General features: G+C 36.5%; 2 protein-coding genes across 2 annotated transcripts in view; one reads left to right on the top strand and one right to left on the bottom strand.

Moving 5' to 3' along the window:
- LOC135771613 (uncharacterized) overlaps positions 1–5,189 on the top strand; it is a 37,336-nt gene extending 32,147 nt beyond the window's left edge. The window contains exons 14-15 of the mRNA XM_073815452.1: positions 4,798–4,960; positions 5,013–5,189. Of these exons, the coding sequence (XP_073671553.1) occupies positions 4,798–4,960; positions 5,013–5,189 (340 nt within the window). The remainder of the gene's footprint in view (positions 1–4,797; positions 4,961–5,012) is intronic.
- LOC135771698 (uncharacterized) overlaps positions 1–16,038 on the bottom strand; it is a 232,922-nt gene that overhangs the window by 172,815 nt on the left and 44,069 nt on the right. The window lies entirely within an intron of this gene.

Raw genomic sequence — 16,038 nt, 5'->3', positions numbered from 1 at the left:
AACAGATAAACACAAAGTACAGATGATAAATGATACAGATGAAGATTAGAAAAAAAGAAAAGAAAGTCAACTCTTAAAATCTGATGGACACTTCACACAACTCTCTGTCGAGCTTTGACATTGATGCTGTTTCTCTTTATTTACACGACTGTCAACCTCCAGGACTTTTAAAATAAAGCATCACCTTCATTTTCTTACTGTTTGTGTGTGAACTCATAAAACTGTCAGTGTGTCATTATATTATACTACATACATATCAATACATTCATCTCTTACATTGACATCAAATATTCAGAGGAAATAGATGAAATGTGTTTTTGTATTGTTGTAGCTCATGTGTATTTGATAAACAGATTGACATGTTTATTATGTTGAAGATTTCATTTCTATCACTGACTGACAGCACTAATAGTTTGTTATCTTGAAATAAATATGTTTTATGTTCTGTATTACTCTGTGTTGTGTTTGTTTCCTTTTTAAAAGATAACGGAGACTTTAAATCTCTTTTATAAAAGCTTTACAAAGCATAAATAGTCCTCAGTTTAGATGAGCTCACAAAAATAGTTAACTGACCACTTCTAAATGTTTTAAAACTCCCTGAATTAATCATGAATACAGTAGGAATATGTGTCAATGAAGCATTTATTTATTAACACACTGACTAACTTATTACTTTATACGTCTAAATAATAAGATGTATAAATTAATGTTTAAATAGTTTAGTAATAATTTATTTACACTTCCTAAATGATCTTATGAACCACTGACAACATCTTAATAACTGGTCTGTAAATAATGTAATACTTATTTTACAAATGATAAATTGATCATTAATAAAGTATGAAAAGACAATTATTAAACCCATTATATGTACGCGTATAAATCAAGAATAAAGGAATGATAAACTACTAACTAATGTCTATTAATGTTTAATAAATGAAGAATTGACTATTTAGTAATGCTTAACTAATGCTTTACTAATGCTTCATAGTGTGCAGTTATTATAAAGTGTTACCTCTGATCTGTGAATTTATCTAAATCTGACTTTGAAGTGTTGGAGGTAAATCTTCATCCTAACTCAGCTTCTGTCTACACATTTCCTATAAGAGCGATTTATCAGTCAGTGTAAGAGGCAGGGGCGTAGGCAGAAATTGTATTTTGGGCGGGCTGGGGCAAAAGTGAGTGGGCCTATAGTTTATATTAGAATAAAATGACTTGAATAATAATTAAACCTTAGAGTAGAAAAAAAGAATAGACAAACTGCAAAGCAGTGACATCTTTACTTTGCAATTTTCAGCAAAGGAAATAATAAAACACTGTCTAAACATGTTCAACCAACACAGAGCTCAATAAAGGCTGGACAAACCAGGCCAGCATAGACAATAAACTGTCTTATTCAGGCTAATCAGCAGTGCAAAAACAGTTCACCTGAAATAAAGTAGGCTAAACGTAACAGAAAATTGAAAAAATGAAAACTCTCAGCAGAGCACGGTTTGAAATAAATAAACTCATAGCAACTCATTTAAATTAAACAATGTAAGTTAACCTATAAGGCGTACATCTATACACAACACACATTATTAGATCACTTCAGGAGCAAAAATAAGGAAACGAGTTAAACAACAGGCCTACCTTTGTTGTTTTCATTCTACAAAACAAGATGCAAGCGCCTGGGTTTAATGTTGAAAACAGAAATGATCTCATTATATTCCAAAGAGTCACCGAGTTTTTTCTCAAAAAACAAAAGGCACAGGTTTTTGAGGCGAGTAATCGAGTCATGGATTCAAATTGGGTTGTGAGGGTGATTTATCAATTGCCGTTAGATCGGCGGGTAAAACTGTGTCAGGCTGACCGGGAGAGAGCACTGGAACTGCCGCCAGGGAGCAAGCGGCAACCGGCACCACCAGCGCCTGACTAGCCTTCTTGTGGGTTAATGTGGGATTTGATTTTGTTTTATTAACCGTGCTGTTTATAATCTTAATTAATGTGTATTGTTACAACAATGATTTCTGTGCTGACCACAAGAAAGTTGTCTGTGTGTGTGGAAAGTTACCAAGGAGGGGGTGGCTGATGTGTGTTTGTGTGGGAGCCAGGGGGGCTATAGAAAAAGCCCTAAAGGGAAAACACACAGAACAGATGGTTTCAATAAACAAGTTGTTTGCTTTATAACTATGTTATATTTAGAGAAAGTGAAAATTAGTATGTTTAACTAATGAATGCATTTAACCAATTCATGAACAATGGAGTATTGTTGTGTTGTTGAATAATTATGTTTTACATATTTACTGCCTACATTTCATGATGATTGCCAAAACTGTTAAAGTTACAAAGATGTCCAAATAAGGACTGTGGAAATTGATTTTGTTCCGTTTTATATTTCTTTAATTAATTATTTTATTTTACAAACACTGTGTGTTTCATATATGCACTGAGCTATTATGTAAAATGAGGTGTTTGTGTTGGAGAGTGGAAGTTACCAGCTTGGGTGTGTGTGTAAAAACTGCAAGGAGGATTAGCTGAGGAATGTATATCTGGAAATTGTCAAGATAAGAGAGAGACCAGAGGAGGAAAAGCAAACAGACAACCATGTATTAACTAATGCTTTAATATTCACAGGATAAAATATGCAATGTATTTCTTACTTAATCAGTATTAATCAGTGAATAATTGATGTAATAAATATAAGATGTTGTCTTTGATAAATGTGTATTAACCAATGAAATGAAGGTTGCATACAGAATAACCTAATGGGGGGATGGCAGCTCAACCTTGAAGAACAGAATCTCCTGGGCTTGTTCTTTGTGTGTGTGTGTGTGTATTCTTCCCTAACAGATGGTTTTTTAATAATGATTAAAGTGTTTTCCTAGAAGTAGTATGGCAGTAAAAGATGTAATATGTGTTTATCTATCTAAAGAAGTTAATGTGTACCTTATTCATATAACCAATTTTACGAATAATGAAATGATGTCATGATATTGAAATGTGTTTTACACAATAATTACTTTCATCTTACAGCTTATGTTTTTTGTATGAATAAATTGAATGTTTTATTAATGATTTGTTTTTAAGAAAGCATTATAATATGCTATGTGAGGTCAATCATATGTGAAGTGGAGGAGTACTAGGGAAGAGGTGACGGACTGCATGGATCTCAGGGTTGTGTGGGTACAGTTTGTTTTTTCTTTGTCTGTGTGTGTTTATCTTCGCCTACAGGCTAAAACTGGGTGTGGTGATGGAGTCAGATTGACGAGGGGAACGGCCTTTGTGGGTGGAGATTCTAAGAAGAAGATCGACGTCACATACTTAATAAAAACTGTTTTCCCCAAATGCTGGCTGTTAGTCGATTGCCTATTGTGGCCTTGAGACGACCCAGCGCGCTGTAAAACTTTTTCATATCTGATCAATAAATAGTTTAATTTTAATACTGTGCCTTTCCTCCAATTATGAACATGCAATGGACGCCTTAAAGTCCAACAATTTGTGACCCCGACGTTTTTTGGAGGGAAAGGAGAGAGTGAGAGGAAGGAGGGTTTCATTGCAGAGACCTAAGTAAGCGAGGACTCCATTTCAACACAAAAGAGCGCTCTACTAAAATAAGGTAAGCAGAAACCTGTTTTATCGAATTCTGCTAATTGGATATACCAAATTACTTGTGTTGATAAGGAGATCCGAACTGAAATTAATTATTTAAATAATAAGAAATGATCAGAGTGAAAAACTTTTAATCTAATTGATTACAGTATTAAATTTAAGGGTTGAGAAACCTTTGGGTGAAAGGCCTAGGAATAATCTAATTGATTACAGTATTAAATTTAAGGGTTGAGAAACCTTTAGGTGAAAGGCCTAGGAATAATCTAATTGATTACAGTATTAAATTTAAGGGTTGAGAAACCTTTAGGTGAAAGGCCTAGGAATAATCTAATTGATTACAGTATTAAATTTAAGGGTTGAGAAACCTTTAGGTGAAAGGCCTAGGAATAATCTAATTGATTACAGTATTAAATTTAAGGGTTGAGAAACCTTTAGGTGAAAGGCCTAGGAATAATCTAATTGATTACAGTATTAAATTTAAGGGTTGAGAAACCTTTAGGTGAAAGGCCTAGGAATAATCTAATTGAGTACAGTATTAAATTAAGGGTGTGGAAACCTTTGGGTGAAAGGCCCAGGAAATTCCATTGTGTACTTGATTCTGCAGTTATATTTAGGTATATTTCATTTTGACATTATATAAATAGAGGAATTGTATTTACAGTTGTATAAAGAATGGTTGAATTTCAGAAAGAGTGTGATGAGTATGGGTGTCCACCAGTGTATGTGCAATGGAAAAAAGGCAAGTAGTTTGGAAAGGGACCAACTGTAAGAGACTCAGAAACAGATTTGAGAATGGGGACGAGAATCGCTTTTGTTGCAGCTGAAGTCGAGACGATAACAAAGAAAAAAGGGGAAGTTGACAGTTGTGCTGTGAGCAGGCAAAAAGGAAGTAGAACAAGAAAGCACTGAGCCAGTACCCTCAGCCCCACCCATGGCTCCCCCTCAAGTGAAGTCACTATACCCCTTACTGCACACACCTCCTCCTTATGAGGAAAAGTCTGTTTTGATCTCAAAGTAACAGCCGGTGTTAACAGTAAACAGTGGTGAACTAGATGTTGAATTTGATGAAATAAAGGCCCTGAAAATAAAAATGGAAAGATTACAACAAACAATTATGACACAGGGAGAGATAATCACAACTCTATTAAGATTACAGAGAAATATAAATGATAACAACATGGGAAAGAGATCTTGTGTATTACACAGACAGGGCCATAAACAAATCACACAAACAGAGCTTGTAGAGGTAGATAAGATTAAGAATGAGCTTTTGAAACTGCAGCTGGAACAGGCCAACACAAAAAAGAAAAAAATGCCCCAGCAGGCCCAACCAACACCAGTAGCTATGACAACTAGTGTCCCGGACAACGTACAATATCCCAATCAGCCCATAGATCTATATAAAGGCCCACCCTATACAGAAAACCCGTGGGAGGGATATAACCAACAGAGAAGGGGAGGGCCAAGAAGGAGTAGTAGACCACAACGGGGAGGTTTTGGAGGTTTTGGCAGGAATACATGTTATGTGTGCGGACAAGAAGGTCATTGGGCCAGAAGATGCCCTCAAAATGGGTCACAGCCCCAATATTCCGGTGTAAGGTATCCACTTAACGCACCAAATGCAAGGGGATGGGGTCCCAATAGAGGAGGTGGCGGGCGTGGAAATGGTGTTTTGCCAGGGGACCACCAGCGCCACACAACTCATCATCACCTGATTTAATGGCGCCTGTGCACCCATCATGGGGTCATGGTGATGGTGCAGAGGAATGACGGGGCACACAGAGAACCACCATGAGGGGAATGGCTGAGCCCCTCATGGACAAAGTGGTAAACGATACACCACTAAAAGCTCTAGTGGATACTGGAGCTACATACTCCACTGTAATAAGAGGCACCATACAGTCAAAAGATCTGACTTATAAAACAGTGAGTGTGATGGATTTCTGGTAAAATTGAAAAGTGACTATCAATAAACCACTACCCTATAAGGTAGCAAACCATTCTAGTTCGCACGCATTTCTGTATTCCTCCAACACACCAGTTAATAATAGATAGGGACAGTGGTGGACAGTAACGAAGTAAATGTAATTCGTTACTGTACTTAAGTAGTTTTTTCGCGTATCTGTACTTTACTCAAGTACTTTTATTTTGGGAGACTTTTACTTTTACTTTACTACATTTTAAAGTCAAATATCTTACTTTTTACTCCACTACATTTAAAAAAATCGGTCGTTCCTTTTTATTTATCAGTGGATAAAAAACGTAAATGGGCAAACTAAAGCTGCACAAAAAAAACTAAGATGCACACGTGATGCGTCAAACCACCAATCAGGGTACAGCATGCGCTTCGTTTTCAACTTGTTTTGGTTGCCGCGCTATTTCACGTACGCTACGCGAGTGCAGCAGCCAGCCAATGCATCGTTTGGAGAATGAAACTGCATGTAAAAACAACAGAGGAGATAACTGACCCGTCACAACAACAATGGCCTTATTTACGCGAGTTTTTTTAAGTCCTAGAATAAAAGAACGAGTCCTTCGTTTCTTCTCTGCCTGCCTTGAAACTGTGCTATTTCGTTTTAAAAGAATACTCTTTCAAATCTAAGGAAACGCGTAGAGGTAAGCCATTTTTATTCTGGTTATATTTTTAAATGAGCAATCTTAACAGTAGCTTGCAGAAAACTGTTAATTGTGTTGCTAAAATATATACGACGTTATCATGAATGAACTTTAAGCTATGCAGGCTGAAGTTATTTTTAGCCGTATAGTTAGCTGTTTCACTTAAGTTCATTGTATTTGAAGCTCAGTGCTCTGTTATTTTGAAATGACAATTAATCACTATCAACACTGTTGTAAAATATAAATGACATTTTGACTAGCCATGCAGTGTATGATGCTTAAAGGAATAGTCTACTCATTTTCAATATTAAAATATGTTATTACCTTAACTAAGAATTGTTGATATATCCCTCTGTCATGTGTGTGTGTGCACCTAAGCACTGGAGCGCGCTGCTACACTTCGATAGCATTTAGCTTAGCCACATTCATTCAATGGTACCACTCAGAGATAAAGTTAGAAGTGACCAAACACATCAACGTTTTTCCTATTTAAGATGAGTAGTTATACGAGCAAGTTTGGTGGTACAAAATAAAACGTAGCGCTTTTCTAAGCGGATTTAAAAGAGGAACTATATTGTATGGCGGAACAGCACTTTTGTGAGTACTTCGACTCGGCGCAGTAACACTCTCCCTCTCCCATTATGAGAGGGAGAAGGGGAGCGGATTTTTCAGGCGAGTCGAAGTACTCACAAAAGTGCTATTACGCCATACAATATAGTTCCTCTTTTAAATCCGCTTAGAAAAGCGCTACGTTTTATTTTGTACCACCAAACCTTTTCGTATAACTACTCGTCTTAAATAGGAAAAACGTTGATGTGTTTGGTCACTTCTAACTTTATCTCTGAGTGGTAACATTGAATGAATGTGGCTAAGCTAAATGTTATCGAAGTGTAGCAGCGCGCTCCAGTGCTTACGTGCACACACACAGATGACAGAGGGATGTATCAACAATTCTTAGTTAAGGTAATAACATATTTTAATATTGAAAATGAGTAGACTATTCTTAAACAGGCAGGTGGATTGGAGTGCTCCCTATTAACTGAGATTGTTATTAATATTTTCAAAAGTTTTGCTTCCAAAATATATAAATACATTTAATTATATTACAATATACATATGACATGCTAAAGCATATGAAATGTTTCTGAAATTATATTCTGTAAGGCTTGTTTTATTTGACAAAGAAAGGGAGACTGATTTCTAGATAACGTTATGTATTTAATGTTTTGAAAACTATTGTGAACCTGTGCTTAAGTCAAGTTTTTATTACACTTAAACTGATTAATTATTTAACAATTAAATCTTGAAATGAGACTTACTGCTCTCAAATCCTGTTATTTCATTTGATGCTAAAGGAATTTTTTTGTTTTTAAGGTTTTAGGCTTATGATAATTTTAGTAGACATCTGTGTCTGATTTATTAATGTCCTTCTATTAATTGATTGGTTAGCCAAGAGAGTTATTTCACATAATTCGAGTTTTGTGACAAAAATGATACGGCCATAATAAATCACAGTACTTTTGTACTTAAGTACATTTTGAGGCAGATACTTTTGTACTTTTACTCAAGTAAAAATTTTAAGCAAGTACTTCTACTTTTACTTGAGTAATATTTTACCCTGGGTATCTTTACTTTTACTCAAGTACACGATTTGTGTAATTCGTCCACCACTGGATAGGGACCTAGAAATTACTATGGCCTGTCAATGTTGTAATGTGCCCCCGGACGGACGGGGCACAAATGAATGGCTAATTAAACTATGGAGAGAAAGAGCCTTATGTCTGACCCAGGAACAGAGACTTATGTTGTCATTTATTTTTTATTTATTTTTTGGGTCTTAAAAACAACAAACAATAGATAACAAGGTATGTACCAATATATAAAACGGTGTCCTAGATAAAGTTTACCAAAAAATCCTGGCCAACCAAACGTGAAATTATGTCCATGAGGGTGTAAACATGGCAGATCTAATCACTGAGGGTGAGCCATATGACTGCATACCATTGACTGAAAAAAGCAAACAAATTGAGAGATGGTTTGTTCCAGGACCACTGACAACTCCCCCACCGGTAATCACACTGTTTACAGTTGGCTTTGTTTTAGAGCATCAGATGGTTCGCTAAAGGCAGGCTTTGCTGTGGTTGAGCAAGTTGAGGGAGATTTTGTAACAAGACTGAGTGGTAGATTGAAAGGTAAACGGTCAGCACAGAGAGCTGAAATGACAGCTGTTATCAAAGCCTTGCACTACACTGGTGAAGAGAGGGTGATTATTTATAGTGACTGTGCATACGTGATTGGTGCAGTATATATGGAACTGCCATATGGCAGATAGGTGGGTTTGAAACCAGGAAAGGCCGGTTTATAACACATGCTAGCGAAGCCTGACACATAATACAGGCTGTGAAGGTACCTAATGAAGTGGTTGTTGTCAACTGCCTAATAAGCCACTTATATCCCCAACCATGGTTTCCCAAGACAAAGTTAGATCTGACAAAATTGACAAACACGCACTGGAATAGACATATAGTTTCGGGGCTGCTTGTCACCCCAATGCCAGAGCAAAGCTGACATAATGAACCTGACTTTGACATTAAAACTTGACTTGACAAAATCTGTGCACAGACAAAAATAACATGGCTTGACGCATTACCAATTGCATTAATGTCTATTCGCTCTTCTGTTAACAGGATTTCTGGTTTCACATCCTTTGAATTGCTTACAGGTCGACAGTCTCCAGGCCCACGGAACACCGTGGTGTAGGATCCAATCCTGCCACTAACTCATGCTGTTTATTTTTACAAACTAACTGCTATAATTAAACATTTTTCCTGCCAGGCTACACGACACCGGGACAAAGACCAAGCTGTTACAAATGATGATTGAGTAAAAGTGAAGGTGTTCAGACAGTGCTGGGTCGAACCGAGACGGTCCAGGCTACCGAGAGTAAAAGCAAGAACCTAACATTGTGTCAAGCTCCAAGGGAAAGGCGACACCTGGTTCCATCTCTCTTCTTGTGTTCCATGTGATTCTCCCAGCAGGTCTCTTACAGAAACCGGTGTGGACCTGAGGACTCAGGTCCAAGAGAGGGAGAGTGTTGAAAGTGAAAGTGAATCAGTTGGAATACAGAGAGAACAAACAGGAAGTGAAACATCAGGGGTAACACTCACACAACACCAACAACAAAGTCAACAAACACTCTGTAAAATTGTGCATAAAAAAGGTGACATTTTTTCCAGCCCAGCAACAGAACCCCTCGCACACTGTGTGAGTGTAGATTGTGCCTACGGAGCAGGTATAGCCGTACAATTCAAAGCGAAGTACGGTACACAAAAGGTTGTAAGACAGAACAAACACACAGGTGAATGTGCAGTTACCCATGAGGACGACGGCAGATTGATTTTTCATTTAATAACCAAACAAAACTGTACTGATTTACCAACATACAGTATGAGAATTTTACCAACAGCTGGGGTGTGGGTTAGATAAATTGGACTTCCATAAGGTGGTGGAAATCCTGACAGAAGTGTTCAGGGACCTGAACATCACAATTACTGTTTATTCATTATAACCTGGGTACCTACATAACATATTGATCTTCGAATTTCGAATTTCTTAAGTTTCTTATATAATCTTACATTTCAATGTTTCCTTTTGAATTTAATTTCTAAGTTTCTAATACAATTCTACAGTATTAATTTTACATTTTAATTTTCTTTTTCCTTTTGAACTTACGATTGTTATTTGAATATTAGCCAATAGGAATAAGTGTATTTTTCAACATGATCTCACAAAGTTCCGTGGGATAGTCACGGAATTTTTTGCTCATTTTTCCGTGACATTCTCACGGATCTCCGCATATTTCCGTGGCCCTGCCACGGACTTTCTTTTCCGTGGCATTCTCACGGATTGGTTACTCAACTGTTTTGTCCTATTTTCAAACCATTGTCGCTTCGGTTTAGGGTTAGATTTGGTGCTTGCATTACTTTGTCACTGTAAGTATTGGTTTATACAATTTTTTCTGATGTATTCTTTTATATTTTCTAAACTTGAATCAATTGTCACCTGGCATTGGGGTTAGAGTTGGGTTTGGGTAGGGATGTCATTTTATGTAAATCTAACCCTAAACCGAAGCGAAAATGGTAAGAAAATAGGACAAAACAGTTGAGTAACCAATCCGTGAGAATGCCACGGAAAAGAAAGTTCGTGGCAGGGCCACGGAAATATGCGGAGATCCGTGAGAATGTCACGGAAAAATGAGCAAAAAATTCCGTGACTATGCCACGGAAATTCGTGAGATCAGGTTGGTATTTTTTCCACAGAGATGAAGCTATATGGAAATTGGAAGATTCTGTGGGCCCTAGGGGTTATAACTGCAATTATAATCACCATAATATTTAGCATAAACAATGAAGGTAATCTGAAAATTGACAAAAGGTCCAAAACAACACCACGAGATCAGTGCTTAAAGAGATATGGGGGAATTGAATTAAATTACAAAAAAAAAATCTTTGGAGGGCAATAGTAACCTCTATAGTAGTGTCCATTGGTCTATTTGTGGCTATCCTGGTGACCGGTGGATGTTGTTGCATTCCCTGTCTTAGATCCCTGTGCAACAGATTAATAGTATCTGCAATATAGAAAAAAGCGAACAATCCACCCCCATATAGCATGCCCCTATTAGGCCTACAGAACCTGGATGAGGAGGAAGAAGAAAATGTGTGACCTCTTTCAGAGGTCAAGAGAGGGAATTGTGGGATTTGATTTTGTTTTATTAATCGTGCTGTTTATAATCTTAATTAATGTGTATTGTTACAACAATGATTTCTGTGCTGACCACAAGAAAGTTGTCTGTGTGTGTGGAAAGTTACCAAGGAGGGGGTGGCTGATGTGTGTGTGTGTGTGGGAGCCAGGGGGGCTATAGAAAAAGCCCTAAAGGGAAAACACACAGAACAGATGGTTTCAATAAACAAGTTGTTTGCTTTATAACTAAACTGTAACAAATTTCTGTAATTTCTACAGCAAAATTTTACAGTTACTTCTTGTTCTGTCATTTTACAAAGTTTAGCTGTACATTGCAATGCATTGTGGGTCAAAAAACTATTACAGAAGTTGACAGCTTTTCCCCCACAATAAATTACAGGTATATTTGCGCTTGCCTGTAAATGATGCAGTATTACAGTTATTCACTGTTGAATGCATTGCACGAGGCAGCTCGACGCCATTTTATGTCGGATTGCAGAGGAACAGGGACATTGCCACGCCACTCATCCACAATATGTAAGTATACTATTATAAATAGCTATTATAATTGTTAATGTTGGTTGAAATAAAGTTTACCGTGTATAAGTCAAGCCCCGCAATAAAGTTAATAAAGAAATTTTGAACAAGCAATCCCAGGTGAAGCAGTTTAGTGGTTAAAATAAAGTAAATGGTATAACTTTCATGTTAACCCTTTTCATATTTATATTTCTTCATTGTATGTGCGCCTAACGTCACTCAGGCATGCAAGCAGGGTCTGTGCATGCGCGTATGTGCACGTCCACATTGATGCATAGGTCTTATACATGCATACATATATTTTGAAGTATTAAAATATTGATAGGATCAGATAGAGAGTTTTTATCAAACGTGCGTGTTCATAGGCGCCAAATTCGTTCTCCGCCGGTGGCAGCGTCAAGCAATGCTTAGCAACGAAAGAAGCTCTGAAGCGCCCACGCGATTTGAAGAGGAGAAAAGCGGCGCGGTCACGTTTTCCGCGTGGTGTTAGACGCAACATGTAAAGTAAATGTAAAGCAACTGCGCGTATGTGTTGGCCATTTCGGTGGCTGCTCGAGCCGAGCCCCGGAGGACCCAGGGGATCAGGGCATATCTGCGTGTTTATTGTAGCACTTCCACTAATAAAACAACAAGTGAGAAACCTTTTTGGGGTTATAATGTTTCCACCTGCGCTGAAAACGCGTTCTGATGGTGTACTGGTGGTGTACTGGTAGTGCCGATTGATACTTTTTCACAACTTTGAATGAGAGAGAACGGCCGTTTCTCAACCGAAGGCTTCAGTCTCCGGAGTTCTCATATGCAGGCTGTATGTCATCAAGCCTGGCTTATTATTTTCATACATTTGCAGTCATAAGCATATTACAACAATGTATGATCAACAAAGAATAATAGTCAAGCTTTCAAAAATGATATTGCTATTACTGTAAATTTGAATCTATTTTTCTTTGTCTTTTAGGTGTTGGCAACAGCAACAGACGTTGAAAAAAGACTACAGTTTCCTGACTCTAATTGTCATAGGTAGTCTATTTTTTGTAATGAGTTGTAAAGCATTGCAAAGACGGGCTATGAAGGACACAAATTAGTTTACCGTGAATATGTTTATGTGGAAAGCAACAGATTTTTGCATGTAAACCATTTGTTTATGCTTAGGTGAATCAGCGTTTGGATGCTGAGCATCGGGTGGTTGTGCCTTCACTTCCCAACTTCGTGGCTGGAATGGCAGCTTTGTTTTCTAGCTACTACAACTTCAATCTTGTGTACCAGGAGCAAGCATCTTGCACACTGGAGTTCATTCAAAGGTAACTATGTGCTTGAACTTGAAGTACAATGCAGTTTATCATTATTTTGTAAAGTGTGCTATTAGAGAAACAGAGATTTTATTTTGCTTTAAGTGTGCTTACAGGAAATCCCTTTAACATGATTTTTTAGTTGATAAATTGGGTTAATATAGCAGTTATTTACCCAAATGCTTTATATCATTGCAGAACCATTTCATTGTAACATTCAAACATTGACAATAAAGATTTATTTGATTATATATTTTGAAAAGTAGTTCTGCATTGGGGTAACTGAGCATTTAGGTAAATAAACTGCAAACTTGCTTTGTTTTTTTATGGCATTCACAAGAAATCCCAGATGAACATTAATTTGACAGTTATGCATGATTTCATATGCCCACCCAGCCCTCACCCTCCCCACTATGGCAGTGATGCTCAAGGCAAACACACAAAAAAGGATCTGTATGCATATACTGTATACACACACCAACATATATATACTTGATACATAAACATATCTTACAAACCTACCTAGATGTTTTTTAACAAAAAAAGAGATTTGCATGAGCTTTGACGATCATTCATTTATTCATGGTTTCATTGGGGTATGAATGAGACTTTGTTATGAAAACCATAGCATTCGGAGTCATAGGATTAGTTCTTTTGGAGTTTTTTCACAAGGCTGTAGGCCTACATGTTATCAACTGTAGTGATGTAGTTGCATGGACATACCCCTGTACTATGAGTCCTTTAATTGTAGATCTTTGGATGGACCAGCCCAACAGCAGCAAACTTAGACAACCAAAGAACATTTTACCAAAGACATGTCTTGTGTTCCTCAACAGAATACATTTATTTTCCTGCTTTAGGGTGCCCTCTGACCACTTCCTACATTGGAAGAGTTTTGTCCATTACAGACTGACAGTATAACTACGTAGTGGAGCCTCGTATCTACGTATCTAGAATGTTTTTCAAGTCTGAAAGCACTATAAAGTCCCTTAATACACGTAATATGGTGTATTATGTTATGAATACTAAAATGTTATATTGTTGTGGTATGTTTTATGTTTTGTTGTCCTTTGAAGCAGGGGATAGTCAGGAAATTTTCAACCATAGGACCTGCTGCTTGAGGTTATGTTAATGCAACTAACCTAACCATAACTCATGCAATTGTGACTAGGAATCCAAATCATCCCTTCAACTGTTATGACCCTATATTTCACTATAGTCATTGCATTGCAGAGCCACTTCCTGGTTTAGCTTGCCTGGACAGCACAACTGAAATTAAATGAATAATAATTACCTGCTGAATTTTTCTGTTGCAGTTTTTCTGCACTTAAGCTGAAAAGGGCAAATCATCTTGATTTGCACAGCCTGATGTATTTTGCACTCTCTTGTAGAGCAGTTAAGGCACTTTTTCATAAAGTTTATTTTCATGTGATTTTGTGATTTCAGATGCTTCATTGGCCTGAACCCCTCCAGTGGGATCAAGACAGCAAAGGGGATTAGCCAAAAAAGAGGGAAGGTACAGGAGAAAAAAAGAACTGCATGAACCCTCACGTCTCCTCTCTACTCAAGCGGCTGATAGATTTTGAATGGCTTCAATTGTAAGTCTCAAGCGACTTCCTCACAATATGAATGGACATTGTTCTAAATGTTTTCTGAACTTCACTGAATTAAGAAAATGAATAGAATATGCTGTTAAGAAAAAGACATTCTGAAAATGTACAGTATTGTAACACTGTATTTTGTTTTAATAATAAAATTTCATGATTTTGCATCTTGGACTATGGTTTTATTTAACAGTTGAAGAGAATCTTATCCAATGATGTTTGGATTTAAAGCAAGTCTGGTCTTATTTAAAACACTTTACAATAGGCATCAGCAAAGATTAACTATTTATGTTTTACAACAACACAATGTATTGTATGTATTGCTGGCAATGTATTGCTGGCAACTCGAGTTGTAATTATTTCAAAACACATTATGTTGTTGTAAAAAAGATTCTACAATAACATATTGTATTGTGAGGAATTTACAGATATTACCTGGCAACTCTAGTTGCCAGGTAATATCTGTAATTTGAAAAGAAAACAAGATAATGTTGTAAACTAAATTACAATAAAGTAGTGTTTTAATATAGAAACCTAATACTTTGCTGTAATTTATGTACAACAATAACCTGTAAACGAAATCCAGTATTATACTGTAATTCATTTTTACAGTTATTAAAAGCAAATTCACAAAACTTTACAAGATTTTACTGGCAACTTTTTTGCCAGGTACTTACTGTAAAATCTACAGGCAAATTCGTTAGTGTTATGTTATATTTAGAGAAAGTGAAAATTAGTATGTTTAACTAATGAATGCATTTAACCAATTCATGAACAATGGAGTATTGTTGTGTTGTTGAATAATTATGTTTTACATATTTACTGCCTACATTTCATGATGATTGCCAAAACTGTTAAAGTTACAAAGATGTCCAAATAAGGACTGTGGAAATTGATTTTGTTCCGTTTTATATTTCTTTAATTAATTATTTTATTTTACAAACACTGTGTGTTTCATATATGCACTGAGCTATTATGTAAAATGAGGTGTTTGTGTTGGAGAGTGGAAGTTACCAGCTTGGGTGTGTGTGTAAAAACTGCAAGGAGGATTAGCTGAGGAATGTATATCTGGAAATTGTCAAGATAAGAGAGAGACCAGAGGAGGAAAAGCAAACAGACAACCATGTATTAACTAATGCTTTAATATTCACAGGATAAAATATGCAATGTATTTCTTACTTAATCAGTATTAATCAGTGAATAATTGATGTAATAAATATAAGATGTTGTCTTTGATAAATGTGTATTAACCAATGAAATGAAGGTTGCATACAGAATAACCTAATGGGGGGATGGCAGCTCAACCTTGAAGAACAGAATCTCCTGGGCTTGTTCTTTGTGTGTGTGTGTGTGTGTATTCTTCCCTAACAGATGGTTTTTTAATAATGATTAAAGTGTTTTCCTAGAAGTAGTATGGCAGTAAAAGATGTAATATGTGTTTATCTATCTAAAGAAGTTAATGTGTACCTTATTCATATAACCAATTTTACGAATAATGAAATGATGTCATGATATTGAAATGTGTTTTACATAATAATTACTTTCATCTTACAGCTTATGTTTTTTGTATGAATAAATTGAATGTTTTATTAATGATTTGTTTTTAAGAAAGCATTATAATATGCTATCTGAAGTCAATCATATGTGAAGTGAAGGACTGCATG

This window comes from Paramisgurnus dabryanus, chromosome 8 (assembly GCF_030506205.2).
Source record: "Paramisgurnus dabryanus chromosome 8, PD_genome_1.1, whole genome shotgun sequence".
Classification (NCBI taxonomy): domain Eukaryota; kingdom Metazoa; phylum Chordata; class Actinopteri; order Cypriniformes; family Cobitidae; genus Paramisgurnus; species Paramisgurnus dabryanus.
Note: the sequence above shows the minus strand (reverse complement) of the source record. Positions and strands in the feature narration are given on the sequence as shown.